At 37.2% G+C, this 21,099-nt stretch overlaps 1 protein-coding gene across 7 annotated transcripts; it reads left to right on the top strand.

Moving 5' to 3' along the window:
• The first annotated feature begins 2,516 nt into the window (after positions 1-2,516).
• LOC123872169 (facilitated trehalose transporter Tret1-2 homolog) lies at positions 2,517-16,851 on the top strand. Of its 7 annotated transcripts, none has more exons than XM_045916336.1 (9): positions 2,517-2,590; positions 5,710-5,756; positions 8,987-9,084; positions 10,817-10,951; positions 11,922-12,005; positions 12,557-12,826; positions 13,511-13,631; positions 14,772-14,906; positions 15,667-16,851. In XM_045916336.1, exons 2-9 carry the CDS (start codon positions 5,714-5,716, stop codon positions 16,239-16,241), a joined length of 1,461 nt encoding a protein of 486 aa, XP_045772292.1. In that variant the 5' UTR covers positions 2,517-2,590; positions 5,710-5,713; the 3' UTR covers positions 16,242-16,851. The 7 variants fall into 7 exon arrangements, with proteins under 7 accessions (XP_045772292.1, XP_045772296.1, XP_045772294.1 ...); XM_045916340.1 differs by having other exon boundaries at positions 2,557-2,587; positions 5,708-5,756; XM_045916338.1 differs by lacking the exon at positions 2,517-2,590 and adding an exon at positions 3,737-3,777.
• The last annotated feature ends 4,248 nt before the right edge of the window (positions 16,852-21,099 follow it).

The raw sequence follows: 21,099 nt of genomic DNA, 5'->3' as shown, positions 1-21,099 counted from the left end.
ATTATGATGTAGCTCACAAAGTTCTTATTCATTGTTTATTTAATTTCAAACAACAAGATTACTTTCTTTTGTTTTCGCAGTAATTTTCATACCGTTATCTTTATTTTATAATGTCATTAAAATATCATTTAGTTTAAAAAGTATTATAAATATTTTTTTAAATTAATAGGATGACAACACTGGGTGTCAAGCAAAACAATATGGCGAACATTCTGTACTATACTATACAGAAGTAGTAAGGTAACCATAATTTGATTGTTTAATGGAAGTGTTTTTTTCTGTTTACGATAGATTTCCCAAAAATGAAGACTTAAGGCAAAAATGGATCGCTGTCGTTTCAGGAAATATCACCAAATAATCGGCAGTTTGCGGAATGCTTTTTAAAGCGGAAGATTTTGCTACGGCTTCGTGTGTACTGAATTTTTTTTAAAAAGAAACGCTGTACCATCAATTTTCCCAAAAGTATGCCTTGCTTACGAACTTCCTAAAACTGTTTAGGACCTAAACACATGCATCAGATTATACAAAATAATTTTACTTACCTATATTATAGGTACCCATACTTAACATGACTGGTACTTTTTCGCAGAACAAAAAAAAATTGAATTTCTCTACTTTTATAACTACAGCGCGGCAGACTATGGCCTAAACCTTTATCATTCTGAGAAGAGACCCGTGCTCAGTAGTGGGCGGCGATGGGTTATCATTATTGGCGTCACTCAGGAAAGCAGGTATTATTTAAATATTTTATCGAATTATTGGAATGTCCTCTCCAAAACCAACACAAAAAAAACACAAGTTTAATGTGTAAGGTTATCCGAGAGTTTTAATCTAAACAAACTAATGCCAAAATAAATAATTTAATTAGAGCGTGATTGCTATCACAACATCTAATTATTCAGTTCACAATCCAAATACCGAAAATATGCGATATCGCTCCGAATCTCGGAAGGAGACTAAACTAAAACCTTCGAAACACCCGTATTTATGCAAGTTCAATCTTGTTGGCCTCCTAGCAACAGATTGTATGACATCGAATGAGCGAAATATCGATTTTATCAAACTACCTGCATTAGATAAATTAATAATTTTATATTATTTTTGACAACTGGAATCAATTTTTAAAAATAACCTTACAGTTCGGCCGTCCTGAATTTAACACGTCCTCGTGTTTCTAATCAATCTTGTCATGTCAGTCGTGGGCTTCCTTGCCCTAAGTCAAATCCAAATCATGGGCTATCCTGCCCTCCGTCAAATCATTAAAACCTACCCTTGAACTGCCGAACTCTCAGTTTTAATATCAAGTCAACAATAAATCCAAACGACTAACTTCTCATTCGATGTATACAAAATCTGAACCACTCATTGCAAATTACTTTCCAATTCACAAAAGACTAAATTATTAAAAAAAAACTAAAAATTTTAATCACCAAATCAAACTCAATAAAATTTTTAATCAAATGTGGGTTGTTTACAAAAAGATACCAAAGCGAAATTAAGGCAACATGAGACACGTCCCGCTTCTGAATTATTGGCGTCACTCAGGAAAGCAGGTATTATTTAAATATTTTATCGAATTATTGGAATGTCCTCTCCAAAACCAACACAAAAAAAACACAAGTTTAATGTGTAAGGTTATCCGAGAGTTTTAATCTAAACAAACTAATGCCAAAATAAATAATTTAATTAGAGCGTGATTGCTATCACAACATCTAATTATTCAGTTCACAATCCAAATACCGAAAATATGCGATATCGCTCCGAATCTCGGAAGGAGACTAAACTAAAACCTTCGAAACACCCGTATTTATGCAAGTTCAATCTTGTTGGCCTCCTAGCAACAGATTGTATGACATCGAATGAGCGAAATATCGATTTTATCAAACTACCTGCATTAGATAAATTAATAATTTTATATTATTTTTGACAACTGGAATCAATTTTTAAAAATAACCTTACATCATCATGATTCATCCTCTCCTATAATCCGTCAAATGTCTTACATTATCAAATCGTGTTGTCACCCTAATAGAAAGGGACACAATCCAATTTAGCGCTATCTCAATAGGCTCGTTTTTGGTGTCTCAGTGCACAATCTAGTTCAGGGTACTTCATAGAGGCGGCATAGAGTGGCATAGACAAAATTACAGACAATTTTTTTTTCAAATAGAGATCCCCATAAGAAATTATTTAGGCTACCCAAACCCATGCCGGGTTGACCCGGGCCCAAAAACAAACTATCATAAGAACAATTTGCAGTTATTAATTTTTCAAAAAGTTATAGGAAAAACAGTAAAAATGTACTTATTCACAAAGTTGCCCATAATTGTAGATAAGATATAGCTGTTAGTCATAGCCAAAAATTCAATTCAAAACTACTAAGTAAACTAAATTTTAAGGAACTAATTCCACAAAATCTATCACATAAACGCAAATCCCTCTCTATTACCTATATCAATGTTACCCGTGTCTACTGTAGTCTAGAATTAGGTCTAGAGCTAGACTTTATGAAATTGGGTGCCAATGCCAATGGTGCCATGCCATACCATTGACCTGCTGTGCAGGCTTGTGATCTGTGATCAAAACAAACGTGAGTCGAATTTATAATCAGTCTATAATTACATGGTTATCTTTTATTTTTTGCACAATAGCCCATTCTTTTAATCAATTTGAATATTTTTTATGATTTCTGAATACTAACTACTAATTAGATTTGCGGGGTATATTATTTCCGGAAAGAAGGCGCCAAATTAGGATTAATTTCACATTTTGTCTACATAGACTGTAATAATATGATGTTAGGTACCTATAGTCAGAGATTTAATTTGATTTATGTACTTTTAAATGTTATCTGATTTTATAGGTTGATTTAATATAATATAATATAGGCACAAATTATTTATTTAATTCAATTTTTTCTTTTGTTTTGTCAAGGTAGCTTGAATCAAAAAATTGAATCTATCCTGTCCTATCTACCTAATAAAGAAAAACTTGTGTATAGATTAAGTACAATTATGTGCGTCTTGTCTGTATTTAATTTTCTTATTCATTAGCCGGTATTTAGGGCCGGTTTAAAGGTGCCAACGGGACCCTATTACTAAGCCTTCGCTGCCTGCCCGTCCGTCAGTCTGTCAGCGGGCTGTATCTCGTGAACCAGGGGCAACCCTCCACCTCCCAAGGGCCCACCAACCCCTCGGCTATTCGGCCCATATAACCGAGAACCGGGGCGCCTTCTTGACTCCCTACAAATTATTTTGTCTCTCCTTGTCCTTTATGCTCAATTTACCCCCTTGACACTAGCACAGCTGAGATCCCCGCAGCTGCTCCCCTGTGGTTCCGGCCTGGCACCTGTACGCTCCGAGCTGCTTCGGCTCTTGTGCTAATGGTGCGCGAATTCCCGTAGCTGGTTGTAGCTCTCCGTCGATGAGACGAGGTCCGTGTAGAAGACTGGCCACTCTTCCCCGCGTACGATCCCATCTTACATCGTCGCCCACATGTCCTCATCAAGGGGACACTCCCACGGCACATGGTGCCTATCATTGTCGCCAAAGCCGCACTCACACTCCGGGATATCTGATGAACAGACCCCGTTCATCTATATCGATAATAAAATATAATGTTACTCCGATTAAAATTTTCAAAATATATTTAATGTACAGGAATCGTCCAGTTACAGTATTATAAGAATAGATAGGAGTCCAAACATAGGCACGTTAGAAATTAGAATTATTATGCACGCCCGGGCATCCCCTTTGAAGAGAAAGATTTTTAATTAAGGTAAGATCCCTAAATGTGTACTGTATGAACAGTTTCTTATATTTATTGGTCTTCCCCTTATAAGTATACTCGTATAAATCTTATAAATTATACCTTCACTGTGCATTTAACTTAGTGGGATTGAATTGTTTGTTGCAAGTGCGTATCGTGTTTACGCTATCGCCAATTTTTATTTTTTGGGACGCTTCATAGAAAAAGACGGGAAGGATTTTCATGATAGTAAGTCACTGGCGGAAAAAACGCTTTAGATTTTTTTTAATTTATGGACTAGCGCTTGGCTGCAGTCACACTTGCTGGCAAGTGATGATGCAGCTTAAGACTTGGAGATATGTACCTACCTACCTACCCATATTAAAATTGGAGAGTAAAACTGATGCCGGAAGCGCGTTCCATATCCAAGCGGTCCGAATTAGAAACGAGGAAGCAAATCGCTTTGTACGAGTCCGTGGAATTTCGACTACGTACCTACGGCTGAAAGGTGAAGGAGGAACCAGGTTAAAAAGTTCGTGGGCACACTATTCGAATTAATATAATCCTGTAGAATACAGTAAACAGCCAACTTTGCGCCGATCGATGTTCCAAATTTTGAAGCTCAGAATTGACCAGCGTCACTAATGACTTCAATTACTTTTATACATGGCATAATAATCTTTGAAAAGAGCTATCGCCGATTTTCTTGCTGGTTCTTCTCGGTAGGAAAGGCGTTCCGAACCAGTGGTAGATGCTCTGGACGATTTAAAAGTACGTCTAAAAGTAATTGATTAAAATATTTCGAATTTTGAATATTGTACTCGGCCGTTGAGAGCAGTCTCAGTAGGTATAGTTGAGCGGCATAATATTGTGTCGAGTGAGTTGGATTCCAGTTGAAGTTGCGTAAACTTATAAGCTTTTGAACAAAAGTGATTAATTACAGTTTAATAAATATCTAGTTAGTATCTAACCTACTAGGAATAATTTCAGTTGCGCGCAACACTTCTAACTGTGAACATGTGCCATTGTTTTGCTCAGTTTGTGCTTCCATAGACGTTTTAACTTATTGTTTTTACAACAGATGTTAAAATATAATACCTATTGTAAGTGGACAAGCAAAAGGAATTCACTTACCTATTCGTATTTGGTAATACGAACCTAAAGGGTATTTTAATAACCTATACAGTGTTTTGAATATTATTGTTATTGTAGCTAGACTAAACAATAACTATTGTAAAGTATCGTCATTCGTCAGTGAACAGTGCGTAAGTGAAGAGTCTACTTTACAGGAGAGTAATAAAACTGTATAAAAATTAAAAATACCTATTCGTTAGCAACCGTTGATGTAAGTACATATAATATTTTGAAAAAGGATTGAAAATGAAGTTATTGACGAAATAAAACACGTTATGGTTCTGAATCTGATTTGTGGAATGAAAGCGGGCGAACAGGTCGAGATGGCAATCAAGGTATGAGACGGGGGGATGCACTGCACACCCGTACGTCAACCGGGTTAGCGCGGGGGCTGTGCGGGTGTGCGGGGCGTCTTTACCCCGGTCGCCATCTCAACCTGTCGCGTACTCTGTATCTACCTATCTTCACCATCAAAAATGAGTAACCTACGTACTGTTCACTGTCAGTAGGCACCTACGTATACTTACATAGGTTTCTGTAGTCTGAACCAAATAGCGGATGTCCGAGACTTCGGCGGCGTGTATTTAGGTGTTTTACAAATCCTGTAGGAACTCTTTGATTTTGCGGGATAAAAAATAAATCTGTCTTTTCCTGGGATACATCATACAAGCTATCTCAAGTAGGTACTTCCGTAAAAATCCCTAAAATTTCCTAAAAATCTGTTAAAGAGATGGGCCGTAAAAAACTGATAGACAGACACACTTATGTATAATGTATACATAATATTATACACGTGACAAGTACTTACCTAAAAACGTTTTTTTACAGAAAAATGGAGAGAGGAAGACTGATACAATATTTAGTAGCATTTGCCTGTGAGTATTTATATTAAAAACTTAAATATTTATATATTGTAATATACTACATGATACCTGTGACTTCGTCTGCGACCTGCGTGGATATAAGTTTTTTCTGTGGTCGTAAGGAAAAGGGGCACAAGTCAGATACGCGGCTACAGCTCGTTTCGCCAGTACGGACCAAAGAAAGAAATTAGTCGAGACAGCGTTTCTTAAAATCAAGATACCGTTTGAAATATACATTATATTGTGATTTAATTTATAGTTTTCTTTTGTAAATGAGCTCATATAATAAATAATCCAATTTTTTTTAAATTTATTATTATATGTTTTAAATTAATGTGACTTGTGCCTCTTTTCTAAACCCAACTTGGCTGCCAACCTTACGTCATACTAACTTAGGCCATTTTTTAGTAAGCAGTTATTAATAAAAACGAACAAATTAAGATAATTTGTTTGTTATACTATTCATTAATTTGATAAAAATACTTATAATCTTAGATCACCGGATGTAGCTGGTTCAAATCTCAATAATTGGAAGTATTTGTGTTATTAACACAGATTTTTAGATGATTCTATGTTTATGTAAATGTGATTTTGATATTATATTATATTAAATATTATATTATATTAGATTTAGATTTATATTAGGTACATTTAATTTTTGGTTGTCTGTAAATTATTTTTGAAAGTGATGTTAACAAGAATTGCTGCAAACCAAAGGTAAACCTTTATTTGCTGAAGGGTTCTTTGTTTCTTCAATTTTCGAGATTAGCAAAATCTGCTTTTATTTGATGACTGTCAAGTTGGTGTCTCTTTTTCAATGGGCTCTAGTAATTTAATTATCATATGTAGCGCGTCATAGGTATTACACGTGTCTAGAACTGGCTTTTGAATTTAAGACCAGTGCTCTTAAATATTTTGCCAAAGTGTAATCTGGAAACTGGATATGTCTTCTTTATACATTTCGTACCCACATAAATTGTTAAGTTCAAGCCTAATAGAAGATAGGTTTTGCCTGTGTGTCGTTGTGAATAATGAGATCTATAAGTTAGGTAAGTCATAAAGTAAGTAGATTATGTGGTCAAGAATTATTTATTCTTTTCTTCCGAAATTTTAGAAGGTGGAGTTGTAAGATCTAGTTTTGTCATTACTTGTAATAATGCTGGTTTTTTTTTTTTTTTTGGAAGAAGGATTTTTAATAACTGTTCGCATAAATTTGTCTGTCTCACAAAATGTCTGTTTGAAAGATTCTTATTTCAACTAAGACTTCTAAACTCCAGACAATCTAATCCCGAAATACATGGTCAATGTAATTGACATTTCTTCCAAAAATAAATTTTGTACACTGATCGTTAAACGGACCTAAAATCTTTTTAGGACCATGTGAAATCAGTTGTGCTAAATATAAAACTCTCTTATTGAAATCACTATGATTTCAGTACTCTTGAAATATCTGACTTTGCTGCTCAAAGGTAAATTTTATAAGCAGATTTCTTCCTGCAATCTGATTAATATTTTACTCATAGATATGTGTTTTACTTTACTCGCACTAACTATTCTTCCTTTTTGGTTTATATAATGTATCCTCTGTTTCTTTTAAGTTTTATAATGGACCTTATATTGTTAGTCTTCCTCTTTCTTTCGTTGTGAGTAAGATGAACCTAGAATAAGAAATATATTTCTGAATTTACCGGTAGTATACAAATTATACAACAAAATTATAGGAGTAGGGCGTAGGACTACGGACACGTTTTGACAATAAAAAAATAACAAATAAGTTATAACTAAACCGTTAACTAAGTAATAATAAATTAGAAAACTTATTACCTACTTAGGTACTTCCGAAGTGGTACAAAAGAATCCATAACTGATTTAAATGAAACAATGGTGGTGGAATCTTGCGCAAAGGTCCAGGTGCCTAACAAACAGTGTTGTCCTGTAATGGGATCGGTGACCTAACGGTTCGATAGTAATAATTGGCCCAAAAAAACACCAAAACAATTAAACAGTGCAACTTCGGTCATTTATCATGAGCTTTTTTTGTTCTGAAACGCAACGATTTGAGAACTAAGTAGACATGATGCCATATTCCAAACCAAAAATTTTGCGAAACCTTGTTACAAGTAGGAATGATTTAAGTTGTGCCCCTATTCTTTGTTAAGAAGTGGTTAAGACAAACGATAATCGACTTGTGCCCAATTTTTGTTTAGTTTTTATTCTGGAATAAATAAAGTTTTCGTAAAATATGCCTTTTTCCCTTGAAGCTTGAAATAATATATTTCATTAGTGAGTTTTTGTAATTTTAGTGAAAAATGCGACTTGTGCCCCTTTTCCTTCCGACCACAGTTTTAATACGCGTGAACTCTTTGATTTTTCGATAAAAAGTAGCCTTTGTGTTAATTCAGAATACACACCCACACACACACACACAAGCACGCACGCACGAACGAACCAACGCTCGCAAGCACACACTCACACGCACACACGCACACACGCACGCACGCACGCACGCACGCTCGCACACACACACACACACACACACATACACACACACACACACACACACACACACAATATATTTTAAAATAGTCCTAATACGCTACCCGTGCGAAGCCGGGGCGGGTCGTTACTCACTCATAAACTAATTTTAAATACTTACCTACTTATCTGTAGGCACCTAATACCTATTAATAATTATTATTATTCACATCTACTTATTATCTAATTAATTTGTTTTGACGGTGCTATCGTTGTTTTAAATAATTTTAATTGCTAAGTATTTTAGAGAACAATTTTTTTAGCGGTTTGTTAGTTAATTTTGTCATAGGTACCTAAAGACAGTTAGTGGTGTGTCGTAGGGACCTGGGTTCAAGATAAAACATGAGCGATGAGGTTTTTCAACTAGGGTAAGCAGTGCTTCAAAGCCTCTATGAACTGCCCGCTACTAACTTCAGCAGGCTTAGCAGCAGGGTTCCGCTCGCAATTTTGCCGAGGTTTTAGGTAGACTACCTGAGATTAGGCGAATATGTTTCAACATTGTATAACGCGGTTATACAATGTTGAACGAACGAAAGTTTGCACCTCGCTGGAATGCGGCGCCTCTCCCATTTTCCTGCTCACCTCCCCGCGGTCGTCTTGTCGTGTCGTTCGCATACATTACCAGTATGACGTAATCGACGCGAGGTGCAAACTTAGCCTGACAGAGTAGTATAATAGAATCTATTAACCCACTTATTTTTTTTTAGTATCCCTGTCGACGGCCACATTAGGTACCCTGTCAGCATGGCCGACACCCGTCATGCCAAAGTTCCATAACAATGAAACCAGTGTTCAAATAACAAAGGTAAGCAATAAGCATTGATCGTCTTACACCTAGGTATATACGTATTTGTTTTACTAAGGACTCCTCTACACAACATTATGTATGCCCGCAGCTTCGCCCGCGTGGATTTAGGTTTCTAAAAATCCCGTGGGAACTTTTGATTTCCCAGGACAAAAGTAGCCTATCCGTAATAGCCCGTCCCCGGGATGCTACGTGTTTTTGTACCACGTAAATACATTTAAACGGATGATCCTTTAAAATCCCGACGGATCACCTGCAGGTTTTAGGAATGCAATTCCTTACAGCATCAGGGTTAAGGAGTTGGGTTTCTTACCCAACTTTACTTGGTAGGTATAACTTTACTTGGACTTCTTTACTTGGTATAGATACCTTCAATATCAATCAATTTATAAATGACAGTTTCTAAATCCCATCGGTTTTGGTGGTCAGGTCCCCTGCAGCATCAGGATTGAGGAGTTGGAATCCAAATTTTTTTACAGGAAAATGTCACAAAGCTCCTCTATCGATTAAAAAAAAAATACGCAAATCGGTTCAGAAATGTCATAGATTTCGGTATACATAGGTCGAAAGACACAACTCCTTTTTTGAAAGTCGGTTAAAGTAGTAGCTTATGTTACTCCCTGATTAATCCTTTACTTGTCTGTGATAGTCCCGTCAAAATCGGTTCAGTCTTTCCGAAGATTAGCCCGTTCAAACAGACAGACAAAAATTATAAAAACGTGTGATTCAGTTATGGTACCGTTCAAATAACCATAAGAGCTTAATATGAGGTAGTTATTTCGAAATTACAGATAGACACTTCAATTTTATTTATTATAAGTAAAGATAACAAGAATTAAATTCCACATTTAAATAATAAGGTTTTTGCTGTGACGTATATGGTATACCTAGTAACAATAATATAGGTGCCGATTTTTCCTGCCCAAAATATATTATAATACGTTTGTAGGGTATCCTAATATTACTGTTTATTCCAAGCCCAATTATGAATGCAACTTGGCTTGAACAACGAAGCTACGTACGTGACAAAATATGGAGAAGTGGTAACATTACCTATCTACAGGTGTTTAACAGTTAACAGGCTTTTAACAGGGTGTTCTTTCTGTTTCGTTCCTGGGCATTTTTTTTTGTGATATCAATCATGAACTCAACTATGAACTTAAAAATTACGGTTTACATAGGCATTATGGAACATGACTAAAATTTTATCGAAAGTTCAAAATCACTGTTCGAGCGCAGTAGGTAGTTAAAGAAAATCAAGACAAAAAAAAACAAGTGCGAAAAACACGCGCACCGAGGGTTTCGTACTCGGGTAATTTTTCAGACATTTTGCACGATAAATCAAAAACTATTATGCATGAAAATAAATAAAAATCTGTTTCAGAATATACAGGTAAAGCCCTTTCATATGATACCCCACTTGGTATAGTTATCTTACTTTGAAAATTGAAACACATTTTTTTTTCTGTGATGCAACCACAAATTCACGGTTTTCAGATTTTTTCCCTTGCTTGTGCTATAAGACCTACATACCTGCCAATTTTATGATTCTCGGTCAACGGAAAGTACCCTATAGGTTTTCTTGACAGACACGACAGAAGGTCAGACGGACAGATAGACAGACAACAAAGTGATCCTATAATATTAGGGTTCCGTTTTTCATGTTGAGGTACGAAATCCTAAAAAGAATTGGATTACTTTTAAAAATGAATATACAATTGTTTAATTTAAGGATGAGATCGCCACAGTGCTGGCCATGGCGCCGCCAGGGTTCGTGGCAGGCAGCCTGCTCACCCGGTTCATGGCTGACAGTCTCGGGCGGCGGGCCACGGTCCTAGCGAGTGCTCTGCCGATCGTCTGTGGAACGGTACGAAAGTAACATAACATATCGAGAAAACTCCAAAATCAAATTACAGTGTGTAACCAGCCGTGCGATTCAGAACACTCGATTCGGTAAGTTATCGTTCGATAAGATGTATTTTTCAATGAAAAGTACGTCTTATCGAACGGTAACTTACCGAATCGAGTGTTCTGAATCGTCATGCAGAACGCTAGCAAAAACAAAGACAGGTGATAGTACTGACAATCACACTCTAATATTATAAAGGAGAAAGTTTGTATGTGTGTGTGTGTGTGTGTGTGGTGTGTGTGTGTGTGTGTGTGTGTGTGTATATGTTTGTTACTCCTTCACGCAAAAACTACTGAACAGATTGGGCTGAAATTTAGAATGGAGATAGATTATACAATGGATTAGCACATAGGCTACTTTTTATCCCGGAAAATCAAAAAATTCCCACGGGAATTTTAAAAAACCTACATCCACGCGATCGAAGTCGCGGGTATCAGCTAGTTACATATAAGATACCTTAATAAACTACGAAAAAAAAATTTAAAAACCTGTATTTTTTTAAAGTTTACACTATATTGCAAATAAAACATCTGACTGACGCTAGAAGTCAATGAACATTCTGTAAACTCACTCACTAGTCACTCGAAGTCAATGATACGTCGTAGGTGGGCCATTGACCCGAGTTTTGCACACTATACAATTCGGGTTTGAAAAATACTAAAACACTAAAACTACAAGATAAGGCAAATGATTATTGGCATTGGATTGTGTTAAGGTGTTATAATAATAACGCTCAGTTTTTTGCTATTGTTCTGGTTACACCCTGTATATTTATGGCTCGTCTTGTTGCGTATCAAATAAAATGGGCATGTCCAAATCTTATTATGGCTCTTCCTTTACATGACTCAATACGTACCAACTCGTTCTTCTCTCCACGCATTAAGTAGGTAGTATCTTTAGGTATGTACATTATTCTTACGGGTTTCAGATTATTGCAGCATTCGCGAGGGTAGCATGGCTGCTCTGTATTATGAAGTTCCTTTGGGGCTTCGGAACAGGCATGGTTTCCACGGTAGGTATTTATTTTTTAAATAATTTAGTAGAATAACCGCCTCAGTTATACGTTATGCCTGCACAAAAATCACCAAATACCGATGACCAAGTTTACCGACCTCTTCAAGTGTTACCGAAAATCAATGAACATATTGACAATCGCCGAGATTTTTATGTTGGCGGATGTTCTTCGCAACATGTTGCAAAGTTTGTCATACGATAGCTAAACCACTTGGCAATACATATTTTCTGGTATAGTGGTAACTATCCGTGGCCAAATCCACTCACCAGACCAGAGCTAATTTCGAAGTTACAAATTTCTGAATTTACTTTCCGGGAATCACTTTTCCCACTTATAAAGGTCAAATTTATAAAGGTATGTAAAGGTCCAGGTCTGCCTGCTTACATCTTAGACTGCATCATCACTTACCATCAGGTGAGATTGCAGTCAAGAGCTAACTTTGATCTGAATAAAAAAAAGGTCACAACCTGCCTACTACTTACGTAGTTACGACCGGGTTCCTAAATTTTACCACACCAGACCTATAAAATGACTTATCTTTATTTCAGGTGGTAGGGATATACCTGGCAGAAATCGCTGATAAAGATATTCGGGCAACCCTTACAGTGGGCACCAGGTTTATGTTCAACTTCGGAAGTCTTCTCGTCATATGTATAGGAACCTTCCTGTCGTATGAAACCCTAAACTATTGTTTATTGCTAATGCCAGGGATATTTTTCGTGGCCTGTCTGTTTATACCAGAATCCCCGTATTATTACCTGAAGGAAGGTCGCGTGGAAAATGCAAGGAAATCCCTGCAAAAGTTTAAGAATAAAGAGGTAAGGTTTTATAGAATATATTACGTACCTATCTATATTATTATATATCATACTCTTCGAGCTTGTTACTACTGGTTTATCTTTTTATTATTTGTATTTGTTTATTTATGGTTGGTTTAAAAAAAAAAACAATTTTAAAAAACTGTATCATCAGTCATCACCATCATTCATCATTACAGAGCAAAAGTTACTTTAAAGGTATATAAAATTACTTAGATACAAAAGCCCGAAGAATCTGATGTAAATGACCCCACCATGTGTTGGGTTCTGCAATTTTTGGTTCTGAATTCAAGTAAACAAATAATCATGGAATTAGGAAGTTCAATTTATAAAGACTTTATTCGGTTCATTATATTGTGATCAACCCATTTCCGCCCCACTACTGAGTATCTCCTCTCAGAATGAGAAGGTTTTAGGCCATAGTCTGCCAAGTTGGCCCAATGCGGATTGGCAGACTTCACACACCTTTCAGAACATGGAGAACTCTCAGGCATGCAGGTTTCCTCACGATGTTTTCCTTCACCGATAAAGAAAGTGATATTTACTTGCTTAAAACGCACATAACTGAAAAGTTACTGGTGCGTGCCCGGAATCGAACCCTCGACCTCCGATTAGGCGGCGGACGTTCTAACCACTAGGCTATCACAGCTTTTATATTTCATTCACGGTTCATTATATTTCCAGATAATAGATCAGGAGCTAGAACTCATGAAGCGGCACGTGTCAAAGGAAATGCGAAACTCTAGTACTGCGCGCGAGTTTTTTACCGGGAGACAGTATAGAAGACCAATTGTTATTGCCTTTGGTACGTACTCATTATATTATTATGTAAAGAGTTAGAGACATATCACATAATACATAGCGCAACATGACTCTCAATGCTTAGACAGCGAATCTGATCGCCACTGTCGTGTTTATATTACGGAATTGTATATTTTACAATCTTATTCCCGTGACTTCGTGTGGTTTACAGATTTTAAACCGCTATTTTATACCCTTAGTGCGGTTAATTTTCAAAAACTCTTTCTGAGGATGTCTAAGTCATTAATAGCTATATGCGTGCCAAATTGCCCGATCCGCCGAATAGTTAGCTACGCGTTGATAGATGATCAGTCAGTCAATCAGTCACGTTTACTAAATATATAAAATGAAAAGGTCACTGACTATCTGCTCTGACTATCTGATCTATCAACGCAGAGTTCTAACTACTACTGCTATGAGCTAAGTAGGTATATTTAGCTATTAGAATGTAGACATCCGATAAGAAAGTCAATTTCTAAGGGCGTAAAGTAGTAGATTAGAATAGATGGCAGAGAGAGGGAGAGAAATAAAAGTTTACATAATATAAAGAGAGACATTTATTAAATTTTAGGACTAAGCGCTGTGCAGTCTTGCGTTGTAACAAGAGTCGCTATTTATTTTGTTGCGCTTCTGCTTCTGTTCCTGAATCCTAATAATCTATACTAATAAATAAAATTGGAGTGTCTGTCTGTAATTTCGAAATAACTACCTCATATTAAGCTCATAGGGTTATTCGAACGATACCTTAACTGAATCACACGTTTTTAAAATTTTTGTCTGTCTGTCTGTCTGTCTGTCTGTTTGAAAAGGCTAATCTTTGGAACGGCTGAACCGATTTTGACGGGATTTTCACAGACAAGTAGAGGATTGACCAGGGTGTAACATAGGCTACTTTTTTAACCGACTTTCAAAAAGGGAGTTGTGTTTTTCTACCTATGTACACCGAAATCTCTGAGATTTCTGAACCGATTTGCGTAATTTTTTTTTAATCGATAGAGGAACTTTGCGACATTGTTTCATAAAAAATTTGGATTCCAACTCCTCAATCCTGATGCTGCAGGGGATCTGACCAATCCACGCGGGCGAAGCTGCGGGCATCAGCTAGTTTCTAATAAGTGTTTTGACTTCCGTGGTAATGTTGCAGGTCTGAAGTTAACGCAGGTGCTGACGGGCGGGATGACGATACAACAATACATGGGCAGGATCACACAGGAAATTGATTTAGACGTTCAACTGTCCACGCTCCTTATCATATTCGGGGCGTTCAAATTTTTTGTTGGTGAGTAAAAATACATTATTATCATCTAGTGTTGTTAACCTTGGGATAACTTAATCGGCCAAAAAATATAGTTCCGCTGAAGCTAAATTAATATCTACTTTATTACCACTGACTTCTATGAATACAAGTAGGTATGCTTCAGCTGACTGCTTTCGTAAATCTATCATAAACTGGGCATAGTTTATGAAATGTAACGACAGACCGAACTGACCGACTTTCTTCTTCACGAGAGAAGTGCGCTAAAATCTAAAGTTTGGTAAGGTAAGATTTTATTAGAACATAAAGATCCATATGCTCGGCCGCAGGCCGGGCACTAAGGTTCTATTGGGTAATATCAAAATATTATCTTAATATTATCAGGAGTATCACTAGTCACTAAACTATGGTCAGTATTCTATGATATCACTAGTTTTCTTTAGTGAAATGGTATAATTGAGTTGTTGTGCCATCTCCGGCTTATGCCATTTCGCTGCGATATGTCTTACAATAGAGATGTTCACAATCTTTCGACAATTTCAATCTCACGAGATTGATTCTGTTAGGTTAGCTAGTTAAAAAAGTAGGTACTGAAAATCTATAATAAATTGTATTTGTGCCAATAATATAAAGCTTCTATTACGCATTACTATTTCATTATTAGTTACCCAAATATTTGTGACTAACAGAAGGAGTCGCGACCTTCAGCAATTAGCGATAACATGCATCGGGGATAAGTTCCTAACATATAATATATGTAACCTTAACTTGATTTTTGTTTCAGGTGTCATGTCGTCAACGCTAGTCGATCGAGTGGGACGTCGACCGCTCCTCATATATTCCTACACCGGTACAGGAATCTGCTTAGCCGTCGCAGGAACATACTTCTTCCTCCAAGAATACCTCCACGTCGACCATTCTATCCTCAAATCCTTTGGGAAGGCTGCCTTCGTAGCTATCATCCTTTCCAACGGCATTTCCACACTCGGTTATAATTCCGTCATCGGAATTATTTCAGCGGAGATATTTCCCTTAAACATTAAATCTGTAGCCATGACCTCTCTTAATGTTTTTGGCGGTTGCTTAGGTTTTTCTGTTGCTAAGAGTTATCAAGCTATTAAAAATGTATCTGGTTTTTGCGGGGTGTTCTGGATATTTTCGGGAGTAGCGTTATCTGGTGCGGTATTTTCATACTTCACAGTCCCTGAAACGAGCGGCAAAAGTTTACAGGAGATTCAAGATATTTTACAGATAGGCACTGTAAGTTCCGATGAAGAGAATAACCTGAATGACGCCAATGACGTTGAAATTGTAGAAAAATGTAGGGAGTTAAAAGAGTTAAGAAAGGATAGTAATTAATAGTTAAGGTTAGGTTTTGTAAAATCTGAAATTAAGAGATTATCAAAAATGTTTTAGTTCCAAAAATTAAAAGGCTTTAAAAGTCTGGTAAGTATATTTTAAACTAGATGTAAAGGTCTACATGTAACTCGAGCAGTGCATTTAAATTTAAAATATTTTATAAAATACCTAGTACTTAGATATCTATGGCTCGACAATTCAATTTTTTTTTAAATGATAAATACAAGTACATTGTACGATGTACTAAATAAGGGTAATAATAAGTATAACTTATTAATAAGAAAAACAGTCTCAGGTTTTGGTGCGAATTTATTCCAAAATCATATTATAAGTCTGATGAAAAAGAACAAAGGTACCTAGGCACTATTTTTCATAATCCTTTTTATTCTCTGAAGAAGCATTTAGAGGCCTTTATAATATGACAGTTGCCAATTTTTTAAAGAAAAGTACATACATAATTAGGTACCTGCCTCAGTAGTGGTTAGAAATCATTTCAAAGGGCATGAGACGGGTCTGCCCGCGAAATTCTAATTTGGTTTTTCGCAATTTGTAAACTAATACGACATGGTAGGCTTATGGCATTTTAATTGCGTCAATGGCAGTATCATCTTCACAGGTTTATATAAAAATCTTTACTTAAAAGTGTTCAGTTTAAGAAATTAATCAAAATAATGAGTTTGACATGAGTTACTCACTTAGTCGATACTATAGGATACTATAGCTAATTTCTTAAATTGGACCCTTTCAAGAAAAGATTTTTATATAAACCTGTGAGTATGATACTGCCATTGGCGCAATTAATATGCCATAAGCCTACGTTGTTGTATTAGTTTACAAATAGCGAAAAACCAAATTAAATTTGAATTTCGCGGGCAGACCCGTCGCATGCACCGTAACTCAGACTGATCTCTTTTTTAATTCTATTTTTGTACACCTCGTATATTCCGATTACTCAGTAATACAATTACAGAAATAGAGTTAAAAAAATTACTGAGTAATAGGAAAACATAGATTACTGTTGTTTATAGTAACACATAGTTATACATGTGTTAATATGTTAAGTTTGATGTAACTACCTACCTACTACTTTACTGATAAGTTAAATATTATGATTGTTAAGTTACGTAGGGTATTGTTTACGAATTAGTCTAAGAGACGTGAATTTTGTCATCTTTATTCGATAAATAAAGTAAGTTTTTTTTAAGCATCAACGAAATAAAGTTTTATATTTTTAATAATATTATATTTGTTGTTTTAGTTTGCTTCTTGTGGTCCCATAATATCTTTGGAAAGTAAAGAAAAACTGAATTCATAGTGACGACAGTAATAATATTACGTTAGTAATAATTAATCTATCATCAATCTTCGCAGGATCAGTAGGTACTCAGAATGGGTCTCCTCTCAGAATCAGAAAGATTTGGCCATAGTCTACCACGCTGGCTAAGTGCGGATTGGAAGACTTCACACACCTTTTGGAACTCTCAATTATGCAGGTTTCTTCACGAAGTTATATCCTTTAGGTATGAGTTAGGAATAGAATCCCGGACCAACCGAAACGACGCCGACATCTAAGCCTATCACCGCACTAAGATTTTCTAAAGTCAAAACAAACTAATTTTAAATCATAACTAAGAACACTCTCGATCAAGCCACCTTTCAAACAAAAAAAATTAAATTAAAATCGGTTCATTCGTTTAGGAGCTACGATGCCACAGACAGATACACAGATACACACGTCAAACTTATAACACCCCTCTTTTTGGGTCGGGGGTTACAAAGGAATTGCAGCGTAACGTAATTGTTTCGTCCGCGGTTCGCGGAGCTCCCCATAAACCCCAAAAATCTCTAATAAACCGGTGTATAGTGAGTGCATGCAGCTACCTCGTGCGGTGCTCTTCGTTGCCGGCGAATATCGGGCCCGATTCTTCTTGCTTCTTGCTTGAGGCACTTTAGTGTGTTTTGTGAGTGTGGTGGAATGTGGTATTGAATTATAACCGAAATTAAATTAACAATTATGCCGAGAGAAGGCGGCGAGTCGCGGCCGCTCCAACCGAAAACCGATGAATGAATTTGACAGGTGACAGTGACACTGTCACCTGTCAGACGACAAACGGCAGCTGGAGTTGCCGCTTAAATAATAATTACCAAACAGTAATCACGGTTCAGAACTTTCACGTTGCTAGAATTATTTTCCTGGAAAATCTTCCAATGGTCGAAGGAATTATTTTCTTAGTTATTACTTTCTGTTTTTTAATGAAATCAAAATATTGTTTACTGAATTCAGTTTGTAAGACCACAGCACTCACCTCTGCGTCATAGTCAGGGAGGTCAACAAGAATAACATGACCGACCCTTTACCGGCTCACTACTAAGTACGGGTCTCCTCTCAGAATGAGAAAGGTTTGACCATAGTCTACCACGCTGGCCAAGAGCGGATTGGCAGACTTCACACGGATTTAAGAACACTGTGGAGAACTATCAGGCATACAGATTTCCTCACGATGTTTTCCTTCACCGTTGAAGTAAGTGATATTAAATGCTAACTCCGAAAAGTTAGAGGTGCGTGCCAGGGATCGAACTCGCGTCCTCAAAAGACGAACATCATAACCATTATATTATCACGGCTTTTAGGGAGATTATTGTACAGAAATCCACAAAATTCTGTATTCATGTGTAATCTCATGGTGGTATGTGAGATGCAGTATGGTGAGTATGGTGAGTTGGAAGCGGGCAAACTTGGAAGGTGTATGGCCGGTTCATCAAACCCTTTTCTGCTTCAATACGGGATCGTACCGAAACGCTCAATTACTTGGCGGCACGGGTTCGCCAGAAAACTTGCGGCTAGTTCTTGTACAACGTAAGTAGCTAGGTGCATATTTGTCGAAAGCATTTTATCCAATGTACGAATCTCGAGGATAGTAGCAAGTAAGTAGTAGCACAAATAATAAGAATCTCGAAAAGCTGGTAAACTAAATGGCATAAAATAAAAGAAAAGGCCGCAGGTGGGCCGGCGACGCCCGCAAGGGAACTATACACCCTGATTGAACGGATAACCTCGGAGTGCAATAGTCGTACAATTACATCCATTCTCTGCCCGAGACTGAAATCCCTTGGAGTGGAACTTGTTTCACAAATAAAGAAATCGAACAAACCACAAAAAGTCATACCTAATACACATCTATACTAATAAATAAAATTGGAGTGTCTGTCTGTAATTTCATAATAACTACCTCATATTAAGCTCATAGGGTTATTTGAACGATACCTTAACTGAATCACACGTTTTTAAAATTTTTGTCTGTCTGTCTGTCTGTCCGTCTGTCTGTTTGAAAAGGCTAATCTTTGGAACGGCTGAACCAATTTTGACGGGACTTTCACAGACAAGTAGAGGATTGGCCAGGGCGTAACATAGGCTACTTTTTTAACCGACTTTCAAAAAGGGAGTTGTGTTTTTCTACCTATGTACAGCGAAATCTCCGAGATTTCTGAACCGATTTGCGTATTTTTTTTTAATCGATAGAGGAACTTTGTGACATTGTTTCATAAAAAAATTGGATTCCAACTCCTCAACCCTGATGCTGTAAGGAACTGCATTTTTAAATCTTGGTGATCCCTCGGGATTTTTAAAGGATCATCCGTTTAAATGTTTCTACGTGGTACAGAAACACGTTGCATCCCGGGGACGGGCTATTACGGATAGGCTACTTTTGTCCTGGGAAATCAAAAGTTCCCACGGGATTTCAGACCCTAAATCCACGCGGGCGAAGCTGCGGGCATCAGCTAGCATTAAATAGTATACCCACCAACTAATTTATTTTCATTTTTTCACAATCATGAATATGTTCAAATACTTAAACTTAGCCTTAAGACTAAGCCTTAAAGCCTTAAGACTAAGGTCTTCAATCAGTGCGTCCTACCTGTGATGACGTATGGAGCAGAAACGTGGACACTGACAGTTGGCCTCGTCCACAAACTAAAGGTCGCTCAGCGCGCTATGGAGCGAGCTATGTTGGGTATTACTCTCAGGGATAAAATCCGGAACGAGGAAATTCGCAGAAGAACAAAAGCGACCGACATAGCTCAAAGGATTAGCAAGCTGAAGTGGCAATGGGCAGGTCATGTCTGTCGCAGAACCGACGGCCGATGGGGCAGACGTGTTCTGGAGTGGAGACCGCGTACCGGTAAGCGCAGTGTGGGACGACCTCCTGCCCGCTGGACCGATGACCTGAAGAAGGTGGCGGGGAGCGGGTGGATGAGGAAGGTGGAGGACCGTGTTTGGTGGCGCGCTCTTGGAAAGGCCTATGTCCAGCAGTGGACGCATACAGGCTGATGGATGGATGGATGGACTTAAACTTAAAACTAAAACTAAATTAACCACTTTCCTTTTCTATCTTACAAATGCGGATGTTTGCTGGTTTGTTGGTTTGTCCTTCAATGACGCCGTAACGCACGTGATTGTTTGCTTATGTAACCTATATCTAAAGACTTGGGCAGTTAAAATAATATAGGCTTAGTAATAATTTTATCTCTCAAAATATCTTCTTCTTACGGGATTTTCAACAAACTACACCCACATGGACGAAGTCGCTGGCATCAGCTGGTTTGAATTAAATAACATATTGTGTGACCAAATAAAACTTAGGTCATCCACTCGGCCTTACGCTGCAGCAAGCTAAAGTACTGATTTTTAGTGGAAGCCCGTCTGTATGTCTGCTTCTGCTGTAGGTATGTACTTTTCACGGGCCGTCAGTTTAACCGATTTTGACGGGTACAGAGTCTACGTATAACGCGGGCAAGGACATGAGCTACTTTTTAGCCCAAAAAATCAGACCCAAAAAGAGGGGTGTTATAAGTTTGA

This window comes from Maniola jurtina, chromosome 14, assembly GCF_905333055.1.
Source record: "Maniola jurtina chromosome 14, ilManJurt1.1, whole genome shotgun sequence".
NCBI lineage: Eukaryota > Metazoa > Arthropoda > Insecta > Lepidoptera > Nymphalidae > Maniola > Maniola jurtina.
The sequence above is the reverse complement of the archived record's forward strand: the minus strand, read 5'-3'. Positions and strand labels throughout refer to the sequence as shown.

Excerpts from the sequence above, each read along its gene's own strand:
- LOC123872169 (XM_045916334.1), top strand. The coding sequence starts at position 5,358 with ATGAGTAACCTACGTACTGTTCACTGTCA. Across the intron at positions 5,387-5,709 it reads CTACGTACTGTTCACTGTCA|AAAAATGGAGAGAGGAAGAC; the intron begins GTAGGCACCTAC and ends GTTTTTTTACAG. Across the intron at positions 12,827-13,510 it reads AAAAGTTTAAGAATAAAGAG|ATAATAGATCAGGAGCTAGA; the intron begins GTAAGGTTTTAT and ends TTATATTTCCAG.